The 25,054-nt window shown below is 48.9% G+C and overlaps 2 protein-coding genes and 1 long non-coding RNA gene across 9 annotated transcripts in view; 1 reads left to right on the forward strand and 2 right to left on the reverse strand.

The window, feature by feature from the left end:
- The window catches only part of CTCF (CCCTC-binding factor), a 35,150-nt gene extending 22,349 nt beyond the window's left edge, over positions 1–12,801 (reverse strand). The window contains exon 1 of one of the 4 annotated variants that reach the window (XM_033069620.2): positions 12,760–12,801. The gene's annotated coding sequence lies outside the window, so the exon portion shown is untranslated. Of the gene's footprint in view, positions 1–1,109; positions 1,224–9,213; positions 9,324–12,759 lie in introns of those variants that run through there. The other 3 variants (XM_033069621.2, XM_033069618.2, XM_033069619.2) reach the window with 3 other exon arrangements.
- Positions 12,112–18,274, forward strand: LOC117001377. The gene is made up of 2 exons (XR_004419031.1): positions 12,112–12,310; positions 17,417–18,274. It is a non-coding gene; the product is annotated as an uncharacterized LOC117001377 (long non-coding RNA).
- A 1,971-nt stretch (positions 18,275–20,245) lies between these two features.
- Positions 20,246–25,054, reverse strand: part of RIPOR1 (RHO family interacting cell polarization regulator 1) — a 32,009-nt gene continuing 27,200 nt past the window's right edge. For 3 of the 4 annotated variants that reach the window (XM_033069601.2, XM_033069598.2, XM_033069600.2), the window contains 9 exons: positions 24,644–24,783; positions 24,163–24,337; positions 23,880–24,015; positions 23,551–23,712; positions 23,260–23,418; positions 22,736–22,932; positions 22,566–22,649; positions 22,184–22,274; positions 20,246–21,182 (listed from right to left, as the gene is read on the reverse strand). In XM_033069601.2, the coding sequence (XP_032925492.1) occupies positions 21,085–21,182; positions 22,184–22,274; positions 22,566–22,649; positions 22,736–22,932; positions 23,260–23,418; positions 23,551–23,712; positions 23,880–24,015; positions 24,163–24,337; positions 24,644–24,783 (1,242 nt within the window). In that variant the 3' untranslated portion in view covers positions 20,246–21,084. Of the gene's footprint in view, positions 21,183–21,900; positions 21,965–22,183; positions 22,275–22,565; positions 22,650–22,735; positions 22,933–23,259; positions 23,419–23,550; positions 23,713–23,879; positions 24,016–24,162; positions 24,338–24,643; positions 24,784–25,054 lie in introns of all 4 variants that reach the window. The other variant, XM_033069599.2, reaches the window with a different exon arrangement.

The raw sequence follows: 25,054 nt of genomic DNA on the forward strand, positions 1-25,054 counted from the left end.
AAAATGGCAACACCAGCCACTCCCACACCTGAAAAAAGACCTGTGCAACAAGTTTCCTGGCATTCTAGAGACTTCATAATAAGTATCTGGACTTTGTTTTTCACTAAGACTTCACCCAGATGAACAAGTATCCAAGAATAAACTTTTGGGGAACAGCTATTTCTTTTATCTTTGCACAAGTACTCATTAAGTAGTGATTCTCTACCAGGACACAGGAATTCAGGCTTCAAATTGGAGGAGCAGAAAGTGCTTATCCCTGGGATGGTAACTTTGGTCCTACCCATGAGCAATAGCTGCCCATGCACTAACTATTAGTCACCTCACAAATCACACCCTGATGAACATAAGAAAACTACAGTCAGTGCTAGTTAACTTAATGTCAGGTTGCCAAACACAGAGAGAGGTGCAGTTTACTGCTGTTGCAGCAGGGACAGGAAATTCCAGGAGTTTTGAAAGCACCTATGGCAGAAGGGTGGTGGACAAGACAAACTTCCAGACCCAAGTTAAGACATCCTTGCTTTTGAATCACAGAAAAGTTAGTCTGAGTTAATAAGTGTTGGAGCAGGCATAAACAAACTCAGGTGAGTCCTTTAAAGTGACCCTCATGCTGAAATTTTAAGAAGCTTCTTTGTTTTACGCATACCCCTAACTCATTTGGACTCGCATTCCAAATATTTTCATACACCAAGCCCTAAAAGTGCTACAATCAACCTTCAAAGCAGATGAAGCAAAAAACCCCCAAAATCCCACAAAGGCACTCGACCTTGGAAGAAAAAACCCCTTTCTCCAAGGAAGCAGTAAAGTTTCATTTCCAAACATACCCACTGTGGAAAGAGACCATCCCTACCTTTAAAGTTCCCCCTCACTCCCTCCATCAGCCCAATTACTCTTCATGTTGGCACAAGCACTTTCAAGACTCCAGCTACTGGTCAGGAAATCAGGCCAGAACTCCCCCAGCCAAGGATACTTATTTCCATCCAGAGTAGGTCTCTAGTGTGCCCCAACACTAAGGGCAGCCAAAAGAGAAGCAGGGCAAAAGGGTTTCTACCAGCACAATGTTAAGCTTTATATTCAGGAAAACTACTGCCTCCTGTGCATGGAACACATACCACACTTTAAACCCCCTCAATTTACATTTATGATGCTTCTGCACTTCTGCCTGGACTGATTTGCTCTCTTCTTGCTGGCTATTCTTCATGCAGCTCCTGAGGTCAGAACTCACTCTGGAACAAAAGAGATGAACTAGTGAAACTACATAAAAGAGAAAGGTAAGGGGTGGGGGGGTGGAATAAAAGCACTGTTTAATATTTAATGCTCATTTAACAAAAGGTGTGGTCCCTCACCCCTAACAGAGCAGCAATGAAAACTCCTTGGGGACCCCTTCACTTACCAAAAGGGCCATAAGCAAAACCAAAGGAATATTTTAACCAGTTTTAATATTTTCAGTAGGATGACTGAACTCATTTTACAAGCTTCTCTCTACCTGTTCTCAAACTCTTTAGCATTTACAGTTCTGACACCCTAAAGCTCCAGATGCCTCACCTCAGATTACAAGTGCAATATGACATTTTATAGCCAGCTCTGCCTACTTCAAATGGCCTTTTTCTCCTGTGCTGTGGAATAGCACATCACACACTGAAGAGGTGTAAATGAGAGCAAATATCACTCCTTATGCAGCAGTGGATGTACTGTTTATATCAAATAACAATATCAGCTGTAACACAGTTCTAACTTTGCCACCCTGAGGAAGAGCAGCCTCTGCTCACTGAAGCAAGCCTCATTACCATTATCAATTAAGGGCTTAAAATACTCACATTTACAGAAATACAATACTTACAAGACAGCACATTATTTCTTTCTGTAATTGCTGTCAGTCTGCAGTGTGCACACATGTTAAAATCCTGGGAATGGTAAGGAAGTCCAGAGGAGTAATTCTCAAGAGAGGCACGTATTCTTGCTGCACTCAGTGATGAGGGTCAAGCAGTGTTGGATTTCACACCCTTTGAATTTAAGGGCTTCCCCTCCAGGTTCTTCTGTCATTTATTTAGTACAAGGCACTCAGGTCTGGGTCCTGGCTTCATTTTTTACTTGGCAAGTTATTTTTAATTGTTTATCAGCCTCAAAAAGCATTACTGGTAAGAGGTTTGTTGGAGTGGTGGATGCTCAGTGATAGTGAGCTTTTAAAAAAATTTTGGAAATGATCTCTTTTTATTTAACACTTACTCTGCAAAAATCACAAATGATACATACTAACCCTGACCAGGAAAGAGGATGCTCAGAGGATACATGGGGTGTGCTCCACTGCTAAGGGAATATTAAGACTGCAGATGCAAGCTGCATCCTTGCCAGGTCTTGTGCTGTGCAATCTTGGAAAAAGATTTCCTGAACTTTACAAACTTGTCAAGTAACACAGAAAAGCCTCAAGGGTGAAGGACTTCTCCCTTCAGAAGACCCTTGATACAAAATGAACCCCTCCCATGTGGAATATTATCACCCTAGAAATTTTGTCACACACACAAGAGGACAACAGAACACAATGAATTGAACTGAAGCATCTTTTTATCCATCTTGGGTTTGCTGAAATTTTGTATCAAGGAATAGTTTCCTTCCATTTTTCAAACTTAATCTTCTGCTTGGCAAATGATGTAACAGTAAAGAAAGTTGTTTTAAATAAAGATTGTACCCAAACTCTTACGAGGGGGAAGAGATAACAAACCAGCAATTGCAGCTCTTTTCTACACTAATACAGAACATTTGACAGGGATCTCTGCAGATTAGCACTGATGGTGAGTTAATGCAAGGCACAGCCATTGCCCCTCTCTGCTTACAAGGTATTGGCTCTGATTAAGAAAATAAGTTACTGGAGTTTAAGACATGTCTTGAAGCTGCTTGGATATGGCTCAAGAAGTATCAACCTACTAATGTACAACCCAGGGAGCTCCAAAAATGCAAGGCATTCTTGTTCTGATCCACTCCAAGGGAATACCCCAAAGGGAGACTAAGTCACTTCTACTCTCCTTTACTGCAAAGATGATACTGAACTTCTGTTAAATACCTGGTGTATTTTCTAGCATAAAATACCTTGCACAAATTTACATTTCATCAAATCTTTTACATATGGGCAATGTTTAATGAGCTTTAAGGAAAACAGGCATAAACTGAAAATTTAAAGTGTTTCACATGTCCATTGATGAGCCTAGAACACATGGGGAAAAACACATCAGAAGGGGGCCAGAACAATGAGGTGGCTGGAATAAAAGATCTACACAGCAGAATGAGAAAGTTAGCTGTGAAAGACCCAGGGGAGATCCTACTGCTACCTTCAAAGGGAAACAAAAAGATGATGGAGCCACACTCTTGGAAGCAGAGAGTCAAAGGACAAGTGCAACAGACCAGCTGCTACAACCAGTGGTCAAACACTGGAGGAGGTTGCTCAGAGATGCTGTGGAAACAAAAATATTTCCTAAACACAACCCTAATTGAACCAGGGTACCACAAGAAGTCCCTTGCAACCAAAATTATTTTATCATTCTCTGGTACTACATAAAATGAAGGATATACTTAAACTCCAAACACAAAACACAGACTTTTTTCTAGCTAAGTAGTTATAACTATGATGCTATTAGACTGAGCTTACTGGCCTCAGCACTCACTTCCACACAAGATCTAGAGGCCCTGGAACATTTCTGCAAGCTCTCATATACTGATCAGCTCTTCAGAAAATAACAGATGTACATTAACTCTCAGCAATGTGCTGGGGATCTGCACTTTCAAAGAGGTGAATATCCAAATCCATCCAGTACTGAAGAGAACAGCACTAGAAAAGCACAAATACTGTGTTTCACTGTTTAGGAGACAGAGAATCACATGTGCAATGAAGTACAAAGATCCACATCAGACATTGCTCCAACAGGAACTTCAGCAAGAAAAGGAGGAAGCAGTACTGACAAGAGACCTCACTACTTTTTTTTTATTTGCAGGAGAAAATCCAGGAGCACAGTAAGGAAATTTAAACTAATAAAAAAGGAAAAAGCTGTCTTTGAAGTAGTAAGAGCTACTATGTGCTCTCCTCTCCAGGATGTTAACATGAAATTGTATCTTGTCCGATAGGCAATAGGAAAGGTGTGAAAAGGCAGATGAAAACTCTCCCTTGGTTGTCAGCACTGGACAGCCTGTTTCAAGAGGCAGCACATTGTACTGACCAACAACTGCACTGGATCAAGCACATCTAACCAGGAGGAGCCAGACTGATTACAGAGCAGGACAAACATTCAGTGCCATCTCCCTCCTTTGAGTCTGGTGGAGATGGAGAGATCAATCCCCAAGGGATTTGTCTGCACAAGTCACTCAAAGTAGATGTCTCCAAACTACAGATATGTCAGGCAAGTGAGACATCTAAATATTTGATACTCAGTTTCATCATACTGTCATGGAAGCTCACAAAGTCTTCTTCATGTAGATCAAAATGTTGGTAGGACAAGGAGAGGATGCAGTTGCTTTCACAGGAGCAAAGCATAAAGTAGTCTGGGATGATATAATGCTCCAGGTAGCCCAGAGCAGGCAGGAATCAACAGTAGTCACTCTTTGGTAGGAAGGAGAGAACAGTATGAATAAAAATGGAAGGTAGGTAAGGATCAAGTAATCAATGAGTACCTTTTGAGTATTCAGTGTTGCCACAGGAAGCAATAAATCTCTCTTCAAAGATCAGAAGTGGCAGTAAGTTATATACTCAGCAGGAATGCTGGATTACACTAACTTCTTCCATTCTCCAAAAAGAAGAGAAAAGAAGAAAGGTTTTAATAATCTGATAAGCTTTGACTGAAACTACTAGCCTTCAAAAACGTCATTTTTTTCCAGCCTGTAATCTGGAAACTCCTAAAGTGTCTCTAAGGGGTTTTCTTGCAGTACATACTGGGGAAGTAAAACTGAAGTTTAGATTGCACTTCCACTGCAAACAGTTTAGCACACAGGAGAAAGCTACTGGTTAAAATGTAATACTGTTAATTTATATCATAGAATTATACAACCAAAACCAGGGGGTATTTTTAATTCAGCAGCATTTCCTGCTTTCATTTTAAATCTCTAGATGTTAGAAGTGGTTGCAAGAGAAGAACTTTGCAAATCAAGTACAAGGAGACAGAAAAACTATACAAGAAGCTGAACTAACTTGCCAAAAATGATTACTGGTTCTACTGCAGTGAAAGGCTCTTCCAGGAGCCAGTCCAGAGAAACCAGGTCTCTTTCAACATTAAACAATGGGAGAATTCAATTGCCTGGACAACAATTTTAAACATACAGGGAAGTTCACAGCTCCATTTCAAAAGAGTAAAAAATATTTACAAACAGCCAAATGCTGCTATTACTACTTGTGCTCTGAGCTTCCTTTGCACAAAGCCTCTATTTACCCCAAAATATTTTGGGGCATGGTTCCATGAAGGCTCAAACCAAACTTGAGGCTGCATTTTTTCCACATCCATCTACATGCTACTGCCCTCATAAAGCAAATTCTGCTGACCAGTTCATCAGAATTGCCTGCACACACGTGGAAGGAGATGGGGTCACAACAATCCTGATGCAAGCCACCCTAATTTTCAAGGAAAGCCATGACTTTCATCCCTCTAAATGCTTCGGTGTTTACTCCCAAAACAGCAAGAATTGCAAATTTCCTGGTATAGCTTTTATGGATAGGTTGGGAAAAAAGGAAAAAAATTCCTTTATCCAACATGAGAATTACAAAAAAGCCTTACAAGGACAGATCACTGTCCATTTAGTCCAGCAGTCTGTCTCCAAAAACTCTAGCAGGAAACACTGCGTAGGGAGAGCAATTGGTCACATCTGTGGTTTACTACCCTTATGCCAACACCCAGTCAAGGTTTACAGATCTTTGCCTCTGGACCTGTGAATCCCCTTCTGAATCTACATGTATCTCCAGAGTCTCTGACCAAAACAGGTTTCCCATTAACTGTGGTGTATTTACATCATTTTTTACTTCTACAAGCTATAGGCTCACCACAAAACTCACTGCATTTACCCAAAAACCTGGCCTTGTGTGGGCACGGGGAAGCACAGCAGCCTGGCTGGGCACAGACTGAGTGCTCTGAAGAACTCCAGGGGCAGCAGCAGAGTGACACCATTCACCTTCCCACAAACAGCCAGGAGAAACCAGAATTGCCAAACTCAAGCATCACATGCTTCTGTTGAAATTACTACGTTGAGGAGCATGTGGATTATTTGCAAGTTTGTTCTGTAGCTCTGAGTTCTCAAGATTACACACCCCCTTTCCCACCTTTTTAACATAGGACATGAAAAAAACCCCTTAGTTTCCAGCAATCTCCACCTAGAGACGCTTATGCTACCATCAAGCTATTCACTAACATCCTGGAGAGTTCAGAAAGTGTCAAACACTTGTGTCAAGTCTCCACACATGAGGCATTAATATAGCTTAAAATTATTGTGTTGTTTACTCCTTCTTCCACAGCTGTATGCTTCATAGTTTAATTCCTGATTAAGTCAGTATTTTACTCAGCATCCAGTTTAAAACTAGGATCATTGCAGATAATATAATTCCACACAACACACACAAATGCAATATATAAAATGAGTCAATAAATAATTTTATGTAACACAAAATTTTATGGAGCTACATTTTCTTTAGTGCATTCAATAAAAATCACCTTGCTTCACCCTCTGAGCATTTTCCATGCTCAGAACCAGAAAGGAAGAACTCCTTTGCTGATAAAAGGTCTGTCTGAGCAGCAGTGCTCCTGCCAAGGTCCTTGGGCTGCTTGGTAGGCAGCGAGCTGGAAAGGAGCCAGCAGCTTGTCCTGGCAGCAGAGAAGTAACATTTATCTTTCCAACAGCTCTCCAGTGCCACAGCCTCAGATCAGGATGTACTAGTCACCAGTATACAGGACACTTTTTAACACATCTCCAATATGTATCAATATCTGCTTATTTCCCCCCATTCAGAAGATCTTACTGGTTTGATCAAATTCTTGATTGAAAAGGAAAAATCCTAAACCTCTTTCTGTTCAAAAAGGGGGAAGGTAGTTCAAGAGAAGAGGTGCTATCCATCCATTTTCTTTAGCACCCCTGGTTTTTCACTGAACCTGACCTCTCATGAATGACAATTCTCTAAATATACCTGAAGCAGGAAAATAGAATACAAGAAAAGGTCAGCACCTTGCAGCTGGCTGAAGCAATTTTCAGATTTTTTTTCCCCACAATCCAGATTCAAAGATGTTAAGAAATTAAGAAATATATGACTGCTCATCATATCAATCCAACAGTTAATCACTCTCTCTGTTTTTCACCCTCCCTATGAAAAACTTAAGCCTTTTAATTTGAACTTACTGGGCTACAAATCCATACTGTGTTTGTCAGCAAGACCAGAGCAAGCTCACTAATATCCACTGTTATTTTGTCAGGGACATATCTGAGGACTCTCATCAAGTCACCTCAATTTTGATGAGAAGCTGCACAGCACATGTTTAACATTTTACTGCATGGATATACAGTTCAGTTTTCCAGCAAATTGGAGATTAATTCCTTTTCACACAGCAATTTTTTTGAGGGTTTTGAGTGCTGAGGCTGAGTGCAAATGTAGGATTTTGGGAATGACTTCATCCCATTCCACAAGATGAGCAAGAACAACATACCCCTGCTTATTCCACTAATGCATTTAAGAACTACATTAGGTTCTTTGTCACAGCATCACCTTGGAAACATGTGTTTATGCTGTTTATTCACTAGAACTGCAAAAAACACTTCAATCACTGCTTTCTAGGATACCATGTGCCTTGATTTAAATTCAGCTGGAATACCTTGTTCCCAGGTGCAGAGCTTTACATGTAGCAGCCTCAGCACACACACTGGACTGGATCCACTCCACCTGACAATCACAATGGCTGCCTTAGAGCCCAGTGATTTTCCATGAACCACAAGTTTATAATGAACAAGTTTTTAAAGATATTTTTCACCAACAAAATCATTAATGAAAACAAACTGTGACAAGCAATTACTAGTTTTTGCTGAATATCCATGGAAACTATTCACTCTTGTACACCTCCAGACTAATCCTGAACTAAATGGCATTTACTGATACTCAACACTTACATTAATATACAGTAAGGTCATCAAGATCAAGTCCTTTAACAAAGTCAAGCAATAAATTTAGCAAGCTCTTGTTATCTTAAAGCCTTATTTCTTGGGATTAACACTTTTCTCTAACAAAATTCTGTACTAAGAATAAAAGGGGGAGCTGGTAATAATGCAAACTACACGTGTGTAAACACCATGCAGAGCCAGTCAAACACCCAAGGTGTTTTGGGTGCCTGTCACCCTCCCTGCACAGCCATGTCCATCCACTCCACCTCCTTTTAGTACTGATACATCAGCACTTCTCTGCTGTCCTGGAACTTCACTACTGTTCCAAAGTGCACTGACTATAAAACAGCCCTAAATACTGCAGTTAAAAATATTCCAGTGCTGAAAAATATACCAATATGCCAAGGTAAATGTCTCTCTCACCTCTCAATGTACTCTGATGGGGAGGTTTCAGATAGTTTTCATCTTAAGTTTTGGTTTGTGTTTGGTTTTTTTATATACTTTACCTGTGGATGTTTGAGACATACACAGGCTTTTAATGATGATGCTTTATTAGTAATACAGGGATGCAATCCACATGCCAAACAATCTGTGATTTGCCTTCTGTTTTGCCAGAATTTGTGACAAATTCAATGATGTCAACAGAAATTTTTTTACACTATGGGAAAATATACAAAAAAATGTCAGTATAAGATGAACTTGTCCGGTGTTTACATTTGAGCAAAGACTTCCAGTGAAGCCCATGAAGCTTTAAAATTTTCATGAGTTTGCAGCTATAGCAGAAAAATAAGATGCTGCTGCTAACTGGTTGACGTAACAATATGCATTTGGGCAGACTATTTACACTACAGGGAGAAAAAAGAACTACCTTGTAGTTCAGCTTGCTGTACTGCTACCATTAGAGAAGCCCTTGCTGGTGTCACTGGTCAGCATATCCTACCTGATCACTGCCCTTGTGCTTTTAAACACTTTCAAACATTCCTGCTCTCAGCTCTTTGTATGAGCTCCACACAGCACACTGAAATCCTCAGGCAGCAGACAGTAAACTTGTCTCTAAAACAAACCTTTATATAAGAAATGTAACTTATCTATGACTCAAAACTTCACCTGTAGGGATAGTTAGAATAATGCTTCGGGAGTCCATTCTATCAGAGACGTCCCCTAAGCCAACGCACGTTAACTGCGCCATTCTTGAGAGCTGTCTCTGCACTACTCCTCTTTTCACCTGTTAAAAACCACATTGGAAGGAAATTAAGATTTTATAGCTTCCAGGTTTTTATAAAACTGAGGAAAACTTTACTTTAGCTTTAATTTACATTAGATATCCAGATAACTGTTCTGTGTACAGTTACTTGAATGTTAACATGACCTGAAACATAAAACTCCCTACTCACCTTCTGATTATTCTGCTCTTCTTTTTGAGGTTATTTTTGTTTATCAGAGAAAAGCAGATCACTCAGCTGAGCAGCAGCTCTTTAGTTTTATATTAAATATATGTCTGGGATAAGCATACCTCAATTCCTAAAGATGGATGAATTACTGGAGAAGTGGGAGGAGCAGTAGAAAAGGGTGTTTTAAGTGAAATTCAAATATCCTTCAGCACAAAAAAAAAAAAGCAGTACCTTCAGCTACAGTCAGGATAGGACAGATTCTAAGTTTCAGTAAAAAAAACCTGAAAGAACAAGGGCCATGTATGATCTGAACCATTGTTATCAACACTAAATATAACCAATAAAAAGGGAATTTCCTGGATACGCGTGTGTCTAGGACCATGTAGGTTACAGAGTAGCAGAGCTTGATACTGTCTTAACATTTCAAGGTTTAGTACAACAGAGAGAACTGGGCATCTGAACTAAAGCCAAATGGATGAACAGGGGTTTACAGTTAAGCAAACAAATCAGCACAGTTCAGTAAGTTAACACAAATAAAACAAGCAGTCAAAGCTTTGGTTTCTTTGAGCTCTTGTGTGTGTGTCCTCATGTGTTCAGGTAAAGCAGTCGCTGCTCCTTGTTACACTTTTTTCTAGAGCACATACAAGCACATTTGGGATCCTCATTATTTGGGATACTTACAACTCCCTCAAGCATTCCCTGTCTGGTAAAGGGGAAAGAGAAGCTAAAATTGCCAGGATGGGGAATTAGGGAGTTTTTATGCAAATGTAATCAATAATATAGCTGAAAGAACTAATGCACAAAAATCTGTTCAGACAGAGCAGCGAGAGCTATCCAGAGGTCAGTGGAACCTGTTTAAGAATGTGGAATAAGTGCAAGGAATAGGCTGGCTTTGCTCCAAGAACAGACAGGCCTAATAATACTCAACATCCAACTTCCAAAAATCTAGAGAAGCAGAAGTTCTTGGACATGAAGTCCTAAGGGGAGGAGAAGAAATTAAATTCTGGAACAGGCTGTGCACAGAAATTCCTTAACAAGTTAGTAATGCCATATAATTAGATTTTTCAGGTAAATGCTGAATAAAGTCAAGAATAATACGGGTCAGCTTCTGGCATTTCAAAACCCAGTGCTGGGAGCGCAGCAGGCGGGTATCAACCTGCAGCCCCAAGAGCTGGTGAGGATGCACACAAATTAGCTACGGATCACAGTCAAGATCCAGCCTGCTCACATGAAAACAGCTCTTGAAATAGCTCCTTCCCTCAGTAATGCTGCAGGCACGAGTCACCAGCAAACTTAACGCTGTAGTGACAGTTCTCCAAGCTCTGTCCAAAATGGACGAGTCTTGCTCTATTATTTCAGTTGCAGGGCCACTGGAGGCTACAGGAACTCGAGTTTTGTACCTTTTGTCAGATACTACTTGTCAAAAACACCCCACCAAGTTTCTTGAGCCTTTCTGTGCATCCCAATAACCATTCATGCACAGCAGATGACACTAAAACTGAGCTTAGCCCTACACATCCAGAAGAAAAACAAAATGGAAGTAAAAATCCATCAACCTAAGAAAAAAAAAAAGCAGCAAGTACTGCTTCGCCCTTATACTAAAATTGCTTCTTTCTTCAGTTCTGCTAATGTCTTCTACACTGAAGGAAAGTGTTAAGGGGATCGTTTAAGTAAGAACAGCCTGAATACAGCACTGAATTATTTCTAATACTCAACGGGCTCCTACAAATTCAACAGACTCTGCAGAAGATGAATAAACTGGATAATTCAAGATTATATTTACACACTTCCTGCACTGAAACAAAAACACGTACACTGGAAGTGGCAAACAGTGTTTTAGATGTTTCTAATGACACCTCTGGAGTTTATTACCAGAACTCAGTAAGTGGCCAGAGATGAGGAACAGCCATGCACGTATTTAAGGGGAGAAAGGCTCGGCAAAAAAATAGGAAGTCACAAACAGGAAAGCGAGCTCATTCTCACCAACAGGCAAGTCCTAAGGATTACACTGACCGGAGAAGGAACCATACAACACGACAAAAACCTTCTATCGAAGTCATTTCACAAGGTTAACACAAGGCCAAATCCAATACTGCATGAACATATACTCTAAAGAAATTTAAAGCTAATGTAGAGAACAAACAGCAAAGCGTTTGGACACAGAGCATGTGCGGTTTCCTCCTCTGCATCACAAAAAGAATCGGGTTTTATGCTTTCCCCCCCCAAGCAGCACAGACCCATGGAAGGGAGGGAATAACGCCGCCCTTCGCCATGAGATTTCGGGCTCCATCCCTGGGCAAGCGCCCGGCTGTGGAGGCCCGGGAGGTTCCCGGAGAGGCGCCCCGCGAGTCGGGCAGCCGGGCCAGGTCCCAGCAAGTGACACAGCTGGTCGGCGGCTCGGTGGTAGCCCAGGTGCTCCCGATGGGAGCCTGAAGCCCCGTGGGGACCCCGGGCCCGAAGTGGGGTGGCGGGGACGGGACGGAGGAGGGGGGGGCGGACACAGAACGGCGGGGCCGCCGCTCTCCGGGGCGGCGCGGGGGGTGCGGGGGGGCTGCCGGCCGGTCACCGCGGCGAGAGCGGGCGCCCCCCAGCCGTGCCCGCCCCGGTGCTGCTGCATGGCGCTGCTCAGCCTGCCTTGCAGAGGGAGCTCGAGTCCCGCTCTGCGCCTCGCAGCGCCTCTCACTCCGCCGCACACGCCAGCGCAGCGAGGCGGCGGCCGGCGGGAGCGGGACACGCAGCCGTCCCCACGGGCAGCGCCCGGCCGGACACCGCGGCAGGACACGGGCGGAGGGCGTCGGGAGAGCCCCACGGAGGTGCGGGAAAGGGGGGAGGGGGAAGCAGAGCCGGGGCGGGAGGGGAGCGGGCCCGGCAGGGCGGGGGAGGGGGGGGAAGGAAAGGACGTGCGGGACGGGAAGGGAAGGGGGAGGCGGCAGGCGCGGCGGGGAGGGGGCGGTAATGGGGCGGTTAATCAGCGCCGGTGGCGCGGTGGAGGAGACAAAGGAAAGAAAATGGAGTCGGGGCCGGCGGGTGGCGGCGGCCGGGGCGGGAAGCAGGGCGGGCGGCCCGGGCGGTGCCGCAGCCCAGCGCCGCGCTGTGGGGAATGGCGGCGGTGGCGGCGGCGGCGCGGGGACGATAGAGGGAGACAAAGCCCCCCTTGCTGCCCCGGCGGCGGCCGCTGCGGGGCCCCAGCCGCGCCGGAGCCCCATCGTGACACCTAGAGGCCGGAGAACGCGACTGCAAACCCCCCGCCACCGCCGCTTACCTGCGCCCCGCGCCCCGCCGAGCTCCCTCAGGCCGCCGGGCCCCGCCGCCGCCCCGCGCCGCCCGCGGGCCCCGCGGAGGAGCCGCCGCACCCCGCACGCCCCGCCGCGGCCGCCGCCGCTTTAAGCGCCCCGGCACCAGCCCCGCGGTTTAATCGCTCCACAGTCGCTTTCGGACACAAAATGGCGGCGGGCGGGGCACAGTGCGCACGCGCCACCCAGCGCGGCTCTGCCGCGGCCGCCGGCCCGAGCGGGGGGAAAGGGGGGCGGGGGGGGGCCGGCGCGCGCGGGGAAGCGGCCGCGCGGGGCAGGCTGGGAGCGGCGGGCGGGGCGGGGCGGGGCGAGGGCGGAGGGGGAGAGAGGGCGCGAGTCGCGCGCCAACTTCAAACGCGCGGGGCCCGCGGCGTCACCCTGCGCGCGCCTGTGCGTGCGTGCGTCAGTGCGTCACGTGCCGCCGAGGGGCGGGCGGCGGGGGGGGCCGGAGGCAGCGCCCCTCCCTCCCCTCAGGGCAGCGCGAGCCCGGCGGGGCGGCGTGAGGGGAGCCCTGGGGAGCTCTTGTGTTAGTCCTGCCCCGAGATCCGGACAGCGGCAGGCAGTCCCAGCTCTGCACGTCGCTGCTCAGCTGGAACTTCCCTGTTCACCTCAGCCAAAACTGACCCCTTCACCTCAGCCAAAACTGACCCCTTCACCTCTGGAAAACTTTCAAAGCAGGAGGCTGTGCCTCAGCTCCGTGGGAAGGAGCTCCTCAGGAGGATAAGGCCAGAGAGAAAGTCCATGCTCCGTGCTGAGAAGGGATTTGGCCTGGCTGAAAGACCCAAACTTTCTTTAAGGTGGAAGAGGAGTCAGTACTATGATGAATTAATCAGCAGGAAAGTCATAGGACGGTTTTGTAAATACCAACCACTGTCTGGAATTGGGGTCTAGAGGGGAAACTATGCCAGGGGTGGCTGAGAGCACTTGGCTTAGTCCGCCTGGAAAAGAGGATGCTGAAGGCGGAGCTCGTTGTGGGCTGCAGCTCCCTCAGGAGGAGCAGCCCTGATGGCAGTGACAGAACCTGAGGGAACAGCATGGAACTGTTTCCGGGGGAGTCAGGCTGGGTATTAGGAAAAGATTCTTTACACAGAGGGTGGTACTGGAACCGGGGGATGTGGTCACAGAACCAGGCCTGACAGAGTTCAAGAAGCATTTGGACAACATCAGGCATGCAGTGTGATTCTTGGGGATGTCCTGTGCAGGACCAAGATTTGGACTTTATGGTCCTTGTGGATCCCTTCCAATTCAGGAGATCCTAGGATTCTACAGTTCTGTGATTTAAGATGGTGTTTGCCTGGTGTTTTTAAGGACCTTGGGCTTGCCAAGCTCATAATTGAGTAGGATAAACCAGCTCCAGTCAGCTTCAGCACAGCAGGAAGGGTGGATGTGCTGCCAGGTATTTAGTAGGGAGCTTCCAGGAAAGTCAGCAAGGTTGATTTCCATCAGAAGTTTGGACACCATGGTGTTTTCTGTCCACAACTTATCCTCAGAAGGTGAAAAGAGCTAAGGCACCCTTGGTGAGATACATGAATTTATGTGAAAATACACAGAGGCTTGCCTGTCTTTCATTTTCAGCAGTTCTCTGAGTTGCTGAATCTTCTGGGTTTAACATATTTTCTCATCTCCAGCAGTGTTATTGCAGACCCAGAGCTGATTGACAGGCAAGCTGAGGAGAGGAGAATTCTATGAGCTCATGCTGCATCCTCTTGGTATTTTCTTACCATAAATCCATGAGAAATGGAGCAAGAGTAATGGGTTAAAATATTAATAGTTCAGAAATCAGACACATTGGAAGGAAGCTGCATATTTTTGTTCCTCTTACTATCCAGTATCTGGAGGACAATAAGGCCAGGAATTCAAAGAGAAATCTAAATGTAAAGAAACCTCAACACAAACCCGTGGTGGTAGAATTAAAGAGTTTAAAGGCTGTTGGAGTTGAAATCCTTGTTAAAAATCTTTCCTCCAATTTGTGCCTCTTGAGAGCTCATCACTGCAGGTTGGGGTAAAAGCTGTTCAACAGCCTAGGCTTTACCACAACCAGCTTAACGAGTGACAAACCCATCAGAAAAACATTAGCATACATTAGCATGTGTAAGCTGTGCCCTTAAATCCTGGTATGAATAATGGTGATGACTTGCTGAGCTGTGCTGTGGAGGGAAGGAAGGGTCCTTCTGCCAGGGGAGCTGGGCTGAGTGAGATCAGGCCCTGACCCGGCTTTACGGGTTTCTCCTGCCTAAGCCTAAGCTCTCTCAAGTCCTTGCAAAGCAGCAGAGCGCCGTGGGCTGTGTTCTGAGTACCGATACTCCTTTGGAGGTTGTTGACAACCCAGAACAAGTTTCCTTCTGAGGATCATGAGAGCAAGATAAGTCCATTAGCCTGTTTCAGTGGGGCATGGGCAGCTTACCGAGGGGTAGAGGGGATGAGCTGTGTGGATGCAGCCTTGGCTGAAGGAGAAATAAATTATCGACAAAGCAATGGTAAGAAGTGGCCATTAATTATAAGAGGTGACAGTGTGGCTCACAGCCATGAGCTCCGGAGTCTTCATTGCATGAAAGATTTGAATCCTCAAAACAGAATATCCTGAATTTGAAGGAACCTCACAAGGATCTTTGAGTCCAATGTTGGGCAATCAAAAGCCTTTCTAAAATTAAAAAAAACCAAAACAACAAAGACGCATCTATGGCCTTCAGTTTAGCCACTAGATGAGTTGGTGTAGAAGGAAATTAAGTCAGCACAGCACGAAGAATCTGCTCAGAACATTTCTGCAGTGTGAGTTTTTAAAAAATCACGTACATTCTAAGCTGTCAAGCCATCAATTCTCAGGCTGTAATTTTTGGGAGAGTGGCATATCTTTCGTCTGTAGCCATGAATCCTGCTTTAAGCTCAAAATTTAGCTCAGGCACGAATCAAAATGGAGAGGAGCAGTGGCTGTGTGTAAAACTGCCTCTTACCTGCTTTAAAAACTCACCCAGGGCAGGGTGTAAATGGTTGCTAATGATCCCTCTGCCTTTTGTTTGAGCCAGCCTATTGCAAAAGGTTGCTGCTGCTTAGAAGCAGAAGTTTTTTCCCTGACAAGCACCAATTCATGGACTTCTCCTGCCAGAGGTGTCCCTGACACCAGCGAGTGCTGTGGGTCTGCCCTACTCATTCTGGGTTTCCTCACTTGGAGGCGCTTTTGAGCTGATTTGCAGGGAATTCAAATCCCCAGCTTCAGTCCTGTGAGTGCTCCTGAATATCAATCTCTGAGCCTGTCCAAACTGGACACCCAGAGACAGATGCTCCTTCTGGAAAAGCTGCCTGAGCGAGGCCTTTCCCAGAGACACCTTGCCCACAAGCAGAATGGAAAGAACTGAAGCCAGGGAGCTCCTGACCACCTTGCTGAAGCCCCAGATGGGCTCACCCTCCTCATTCCAGCTCTGCATTTCACAATCCCTCAGGAGTCACCACTCTAAGTCAGCTCCAAGAAAGATAGTAGTCAAGCTTGAGAGCATTAAATTAAATTTTGCAGGCTGCCTGGAGCACCATTTGGTCTCTCTATGAACCAAAGCCCCAGCTGTTGCCCCAGGAGTGGTCCTTGGAGAACAAGCCCATGCAGATGTGCCTGACAGCCCTGCAAGGAACACGTCAGTGCTCATGAGGAGGCTGTTGCTTTGCTGTGGTTCAGCTCAGTCTGCTTAGCTATTCCAATCATCTCTAAGTGCCCCAGTGAGTGCCTTGGAAACATGATTTCCCATAAGCCTGGGAAAAGGTGGGAGGTCCAACTTTAAGATTACTCAGATAGGAGAGGCATAAACTACAACCCCCCAAAATTACTTTGCATCAAGATTTCTAACACAAGGGCTAATTGAAGCTTGTGGCACCACAAAGTGGCAGCATCTCCTTGGGGTCATTCTGGTTGGTGGCTGCTCTTGGTGTCAAACCTGGGCAGCTGCACCAGCCTGGATGCTGTGCAAGAGGAGGGAACACTGTGCTGATGGTATTCAGGGGCTCCTCAGGACGCTTCCTGAGCCTGGCAGGTAAAAAGCAATACTGCAGAGTGCTTCAGAATCCGTATGCACTCTTCCAATTAAAAGAAAAAAAAAAAGCAAAACCAGCAGTAAACGGGGGAAAGGAACATCTTCCCCAAGCCAGAGCACATGGATAATGTAACTGTGACACAGACACCCTCCCACGGGCTGCAGCTCCTGCAAGAAAAGCAAGTAGCTGCTGAGCACAAGCACGTCCGTACGGGAGGGGGATGTTTCAAGTGCTGACACAGATTTGGCTGACAAACACGGTGCTGGCACACTGTCTCCTTTGAAATAACAAATGCTGCCGCAAAATGTGCTCTGCACTGCTGTGTCTGTCCCTGTGTGCTGTGGAAGTGGCTCCCAGGGAGTTCACCCATGAAGCAGAAAGGTCCAAAAATCAAGATCTTTTGTTTGAGGTTTGGTTCTGTGAAAATGGCAGTCCTGCAATTCCAGGTGACCTGGCGGTGTCCATAGGGCAGAGGTCTTTGGCAATGCCAGCACAGACCTATTCACAGCAAGGGGCTGGGTAACAGATTCCTAAATTAATCTGTTTGAGGATTTTTCCCACATGTTCTAACAGCCACATAAATAATGGGATTATTCCTTGCAATTCCAGGAACAGTCATTTTGTCCTGGCCTGCAGCTCCCTGCCTACCCTGACAGAAGTCTGCTCTGATCTCTACAGTCAAGGTGTAGCTTATCTTGGAAAGTGGAATTGTGCTGCAGGGAGGGGACGAGGTTTTGGCAGGGCAAGGAGAACACCCAGGTAGGTGAGTGAATTAAATTCATGGCTTTGGCCACTGGGACACTGGGCTGGTTTGTTATTGAAAGGGGAAAAGAAACCAAATATGTGGGAGGGCTGGGCCACTTTCCACCTCTCAGGTGCTCTTGTCTGCAGTTGCATGTGCCAGCTGGGATCTACATCCCTCATCTCTTGCTGCCTAAAGCTGACAGTGTGATGCAGTGCTTTGGGAAAACCACTGTGCTTTCCTCCTGGAGCTCATCCAGCCCCCAAAGCAGGTGGAAGAAGGCTAAGGGATGAGTGATGCAGCAGTGTCCCCTGGTTACCCGTCCCCGCAATCCCATCTGCAGATAAAACTGCATCCAGAAGTGGTTTATGCTGAGGGGGGTGTCCCAGATGGGACCACATGCACCACAACGTGCTACATTCTGCCTGAGCCAGCCCCCAAAAGTTCTGCTGCAGTGAGGAAGAAGGAAGTGAAGGCTGTAACCTCCTGAGACGTGATTAGAAACCCTGAGAAGCACCAATGGATGGGCCTTGCTTGGCCTGGGAGCTATAAATGCCCAGCTCTGCTGGTGATGGCAGTGCTCCTGCTCTGGCACAGGTGGCTGGCAGGACTGGGGGATTTCCCTGCCTCTGCTACCTTTGGGGGCATCTTTGCTGCTCTAAACTACTCCACTCCCAGGACCATACCGGCCACTAAGATGATTAAGGGATTGGAGCAGCTGTCATGAGAGCTGGAAAAACGAAGGCTTGGCAGGGGGAGGTTCTTGTCCATGCCTGGTAGGAGGTAAAGAATCACAGAATAGTGAGATTGGAAGGAACCACGCTGGGTCATCTGGTCCAACCTCTCTGCTCAAGAGGTCATCCTAGAGGGCATTGGACAGGATTGTGTCCAGATGGTTTTTTAATACCTCCAGCGAGGGAGACTCCACACCCTCTCTGGGTAACCTGTTCCTTTGTGTGGTCACCCACACAAAATTCTTCCTCATTTTCATGTGGAACTTTCTGTGCATTAGTTTCTGCCCATTGCCTCTTGTCCTGTTGCTGAGCACCACTGAGCAGAGCTTGATCCATCCTCTGGCACCCTCCCTGCAGATACTGACAGACATTGATGAGATCCCCTCTCAATCATAACTTCTCAAGGCTGAACAGCTCCCTCGTCTTTCCTCGTAAGAGAGGTGCTCTAATTCCTTAATCATCTGTGTATCCTTTTGTTGGATCTGCTCCAAGAACTCCATGTTTCTCTTGTATTGAGGAGCCCAGAACCAGACACAGCACTCCAGATGTGGCCTCACTAGGGCTGAAGGGGCAGGATCAGCTCCCTTGCCCTGCTGCCAATGCTCATCCTATTGCATCTCAGGATACCAGTGGCCTTCTTGGTCCCCAGGGCACACTGCTGGCTAAGGGACAGATTCTTCTCCACCAGGACTCCCTGGTCCTTCTCTCAGAGCTGCTTCCCAGCAGGTTGGCCCCCATCAGGTACTGGTGCATGGAGTTCAGGGATTTAAACCAGCAGAAGGTGATGGGTGGGGTTTGAGAAGAGGAAGGCAAACAATACAAGCTTTAAAAAAATCACCAGTGAAACCACAGAGACACATCACAGGGAGAGGGGGGAGCAGTTTTAGGGGCCTCCAGACACCATGCAGGGTGTAGGAACAAGGGCTTCATCAACCCTACTCCATGATGCAGGCAGAAATATCCAGGATCCCCCGCTTCCAACCCAGCCCAGTTGGGAGGTGGCACAAGACCCTGCCATGCACTTTGTAGCCTGGTGCCACCTCCTCCTTGGTGGGGCAGAAGGCTCCATGTCACCAGCCACGTGGTGCCAAGGCCACTGAACTCAGGAAATTTAATTAAAGCAGTGAGAACCAATTGTGTTGTGAGTGTCAGGGATGTGGCCTCCACCCTGCTGCTGCACCATGCTGTCACAGCCTCCAAGAGAGCAAAGTTCCTGGGAGAGCCAGAGGAAACAGTGCTTCCTTCCCAGCAAGCTTCCAACAATCCAGCAGCTCATTGGTGCTGGGGAGCTGCACAGGAGGGGCACAAAAACCTCCAGAAAACCTCCAGCCTCAGGGAAGGTGGTGAGAGATGAGCAGCAAGAGGGGTCACAGAGAGCAGCCTCCCTCCCAGCCCAGTGCTGTGTCCCTCACACAGTAAGGTGGGGACAGCGGATATCCTGGGACAAGGCACAGCCAGTGAGGCAGAGCAGCTGACAGGGTGGTTTAGCATTACCTGTCACACCCATCCGGTGTGGGGACATTTGGGAACACGGCCTGGCCACCACAGCTGCTGCAATCTGCTTCCAGTGCTGGATATGGGTCCTTACTGGTCCAAACTGGGAGTCAGGGCCTTGATAACCAACAGCAGCTGGAGATGGGGAATGTGTGAATTTACACACACACACACACACACACAAATACACACTCATATACACACACACAGGGCTGTTTCCATTCCAAGGGCAACCCTGGTTTCAGTAGCCCCCATCCTGTGTGGACACCTCCTACTACCTTGGGTGATGCATCCCATGCCCAGCAGCCAAATTTTGGCAACATTTGTCTGAGTTGCAGGGCTAAAAATGACAATTATTTCCCATGATATGCTCTGTCACCCTCCAGGTGACATGGATGCTATGCTGACACCAAACTTTCCCTGTCCCAGGGCACTGGGGCCAAAGAAACACCCTTACAGCAACACGGACACTCTTTAAAGGTTTTTATTTCTGCTTTAAAATCAAAATTAGTCATTCTCTGTAATTACATTATATATAGATTTATAGAGACATTATAGAAAAGAATTTTTTGCTTTTGTTTTTCTGCAAAAATCTGTAAATAAAAAATAAAATAAAACAAAACAAACAAAAAAAAGGTGGCAGCTTCTGTCCATCCGTCTCTCCGTCCCTCTATCGCTCCTCTTGCCCCTGCCCTCCACAGCACTTCCCAACAGGCCAGGGAAGGCTCTGGGCTGAGGCCACATCTCACTACACTCCCTACAGCCACATGCCAGGGAGGGACAGGAGCACGTGGAGCTGGAAAGAAGAAACGCCAGCAGAATATATTAATATCTCATATTTCATTTTATTTAAGTCCTGGGGACTCCAGGTGGCAGAGGGCAGCAGTCCCCACGGCCCTGGCAGCTCCTGGAAAGAAACAGCGAGGTTTCCAAAGTGCAGGTTCTTCCGGGACAGGGCGCGTGCCCTCGAGCAAGAGGAAGGCAAGAGGAGGCAGAGAAATCCAGAACCTCTCCCTGCCACCCAGGGGGGCAGGAAGGGCGGGCTCCCTGGGTACTTTAAATAGCGATCAGAGGGTGGGATGTGCAGCGAGCCCCCTGCCCAGCGGCGGGGCGGGTGGCCGGGGACAGGGAAGCGGTGCTCCGTAAGGCAGTGTGCGGCCGTGGCGAGCTGCCGGCGGGCGGGCTAATACTGTGGTGTGCTGCCGAGAGCGGGAGCTGCTGGGGCTGCTGGGTCCCCAGTCCGTGCAAGCCCGGGCGGCCCAGCAGTGCCTTTGCCCTCAGGGATGGCAGGTGGGTGTGCGTGGGTCTCAGAAAGCTGTACTGGCCATGCTGGCTGGTGCAAAGATCCGCGGGAGGCTATCCAGGGTCTCCTCCAGTCGCCGGTGAGCTGATTTACCATCTTCCCCTGCAAGTACACGCCATGGTCAGTGATAATAACTGCAGAAGTTCTGTCCCCTGCCCATCCCTAGCCAGCTACTCCGGCCTTTCCACGGAAACATGCCTAACATCTGGTAAAGCTGAGCCTGCGTGCTATGGCCACAGCATGGAAACCTCTCTTGTTCTGTATTAGCACACCCCTGGGCAGGTCCCAGCTGGGATCTGGATCAAAAAGTCCCCAGAGTTCCTGATTCAGAGGCTGCAAATCCTGTTCTCAGCTGCCCACGCGGGGCAGGGACAACCCGTGTTTGGGCTGCAGCAGAGACTTGTGGAGAGCCTCACTTGGGGCCAAGGTACCAGAGCTCAGGGCTGTGCCAGCTCCGGTGGCTCCAACAGCTGTGCACATCTGCATGCACTGGCATGGGGGTCACAAGGGCTCCCCCAGGACCCCCAGGCACACACAGGGATGCACACATCCATGCTACAGGCTCACTCTGAGCTCTCTGCCCACAAATCTGCCTGCAGCGGCCATCCCCAGCGAGAGATGGTGACATGGACAATCTGCTGGGACATAGGACACAAGGCATCTACATGTGTCAGGGTGCCAGTGGGATGTGCACTATCAACAACCAAGACACACAGACTCCAAAACGTGACATGGCTGACAGGCTCTAAGACAGAGACATTCGTGAGCAAAGCAGCTGGAGCAGGGACAAGGGGTACGAGGACAGCTCACGTGTCCCAACCTGTGCAGCGGCTGCCACGATCTGGAGGCCTAGAAACACACTCAGATGGTTCTCTCAGGGCCATCTAGCAAATAATAAATAACAACCAGGCTTAGTGCTGTGGCTACAGGATGCCTGGCCCTCACTGCCAGCTTGCTCTTGCCTGGTAGAGCTCGGGGCATGACGAACCAGAGTACGTGGGGTAGCCTTGGAGCCCCATCTCCTGTGGGCACTGCTGGCACCAGAAGATGCCACTTGGGGTGCTGTGGATGGGGAGCAAGCAGAGAAGCAGCAGGACACTTACCACACAGCATCAGGCTCTGCTTGGCCGCCTCCCGCACAGGCTCTTTGTCGGTTTGGCACAGGTAAACCAGCTGCTCAATGCTCTCTTTGGCCTGCAGGAGAAGGGACAAGGAGATGAGTTTTGGCTGTCAGGGCTGGAGTAGGAACACAGATGGAGAAGGTAGCAGAGGGTGCAGCCCCTTATTCTCTTTCTTTTCCTCTTCATTTTCCTTCTTTCTCTGCCCCTGCCTGTTGTTACATGTGCCTGCAGCACATTTGGGGCATCCTGAGCTCTTCTGTTCTTAGGAGCAGGAGGCTGTGCAAGTGTGTCCAGAGTCACCACCTACACGTTTCCTCTTTCTCTGGAACATGCAGCCCTGCTGCCTCCTCCCCACATCCCTCACCTTCAAGCAGCCCAGCGCCGCACACCCTGCCACACGTGTCTGCACCTCCTCATCCTCCAGCTGCTCCAGGAAGCACACGAGGGCCTGGGAGAGATGGGGGAGTCAGTGCCACCATCTGTAGCAGAGCAGGGGCACCAGCCCACGTCATCCCCGGCTTGCCCAGCACGTACCCGTTGGCGGAAGCGGGGGTTTTCTGCCAGGCTGCGGAGCTGGGCTGACACGGCGCTCACCACCTTGCTGTTGCCCTCCACGAGGAGCAGGCTCAGCGCCTTCAGCCCCTCCTTCTTCAGGCGGCCCTCGGGCATGCGCTTCAGGGCGCGCAGCACCACGTCCTGGTCGTCCGAGTTGAGGTTCTGTGCCAGCAGTGCTGCGGGAAGCCATCAGCTCAGCCAAGGTGTGAGGAGCCACATGGCACTGCCCCCACACCCCTGCCTCCATCCCTGAGCACCCTGGATCCATGCTGGGCAGAGGGGGCTCCTCTGGTGCCAATGCATGGAACTGCTCCCCAAGACACTGGGGACCTACAGCAAACCCACTGGGCTGCACTCTGGGTCAGACTGACTTGCCCATCCCAAGGATGGCTGAGCCTCTGGGTGATGCCCCAGAATGGTCATGGCACTGCTGCAGGGTGATCAATAACTATGGTGATACTCTGGCACCTCATCCCAGGATTTAAGGAGGGTAGGACACCCACCTTCCTCTGCCAGCTCCATCATGTAGGTGTCAAGCACCAGGGCACCGAGTGACTCAAAGTAGCTCCAGTACTGGAAGATGGTGACCTGCTCACTCTGGGCGCTGCCGGGCCGCCGGGGCAGCCGCCGATTCAGCACATCCTCCACTAGTTTCACACACACTGTGGGAAAGAATCAGGATCACAGTCTGCAGCAGCCATGGTCACCCCTCTGTGGAGCTCCTGGCACCCATATCACTCATGGTCACTGAGTGAGGCTGGCAACTCCCTGAACACCCCTGGGCACCCACTCACCAGCATCAGCCAAACCAGGGTGCTGCTCGCTGATGGGAGCTGCGTACTGGGCACTGAGCACCTGCAGGAACCGCTCCACGGGGCAGGTGTAGACGTTGGGCACTTCCACACAGAGGTCCCAAAGGGGCAGCACGCCCTCCTTCCGCGTCGAGAACTGCACCACTGTGGGGACAGGCACTGTCAGACCTCCCCAAGGCCAGGGCAGCAGGTGGGTGACTCCTGCCCTCTGTCTGGCATAGTCCCTCGCTGCCCAGCAATGCCCACGAGGGGACATAGGCTTCACACAGCCTCTGGGTGGCACAGAGGGTCCCTCAGCTGTGTTTCTTTACCATCAGCAGCTGAACTGGCTGCTCCTGCGCGCTCCTCCGTCAGCTGGCACACGATCTCCAGCACCTGCGACTCCCGCAGCAGCCTGTCCAGGGCATACATCTCCTGGCACCGCAGGGGACCAAAGGTGCCCAGCTTCTGCAAGGCACAGCCAAACCAGGGACTTCAGGGACAGAGCTCACTGCCCATATCACAGCCTCCGGGCTGCAGCAAGACCCCCTTCAAGGAGATACATACAGCCCAGCCCAGGGTGTCCCTGCTGCCATACCCCACCCTGGTCCTCACCAGCAGCAGGCGGTTGCAGTTGTTGAGGTGAAGCACCAGAGCCTTATCCAGGAACTCATTGCCAGTGCTCATGGGGTCAGTGCTGGCCTCAGAACCGCTGCACATTCCGGTGTCATCTGCCCCCACCTCGCCAGCGCTGGGGGCCCTGCTGCTGCGCAGAGGTCTGCCAGCCCTTCTGCAAGCCAGGGAGAGATCAAGGCAGTGAATCAGCACAGGATACCTGGACCTGGCCCCTCCCCACCCACAGGGCAGAGGACAAGTCCCAGGGGTACAGGGGCTGCATCCAGACTACCCCTCATAGAGAACTGCAGGGTGACACTGTGCCACCAGACAGACCAGGTACTGATGTTCTTGACCTGGACCTTCCCTAAGCTGTGCTGAACAGGTCTAAATATGCTTTGGCACCCTTGAATATCCCTCATTCCAACTGCCCAAGGCCATCTCCTGCCCTGTGCCCCATTCCATGAGCCCCACTGTGCACCTCTCATCTTGGAGAGGCTCCTCCTCAGAACCCTCTGAGTCCTCCATGTCAGAGGTGTTGAGGAAGCTGAAGCTCTCCAGTGCGTGCTCCACGGTCAGGCTGATGCTGGAGGCCCGGCTGAGGAAGACACCTTGCTTCTGCTGTGGAGGAAGGCATGGTAGAGTTGAATCCTGGCTCACCACCCACATTACCAGGCTATGCCATCACGGATGGCCCCACCCCCATCATCCCTGGGCACTGCCAGCAGGGATGGCCCCATCCCCATCATCCCCGGGCACTGCCAGCAGGGATGGCCCCATCCCCATCATCCCTGGGCACTGCCAGCAGGGATGGCCCCATCCCCATCATCCCTGGGCACTGCCAGCAGGGATGGCCCCATCTCCATCATCCCTGGGCATTGCCAGCACGGAT

Source organism: Catharus ustulatus, chromosome 11 (assembly GCF_009819885.2).
Source record: "Catharus ustulatus isolate bCatUst1 chromosome 11, bCatUst1.pri.v2, whole genome shotgun sequence".
In the NCBI taxonomy this organism is placed as follows: Eukaryota; Metazoa; Chordata; class Aves; order Passeriformes; family Turdidae; genus Catharus; species Catharus ustulatus.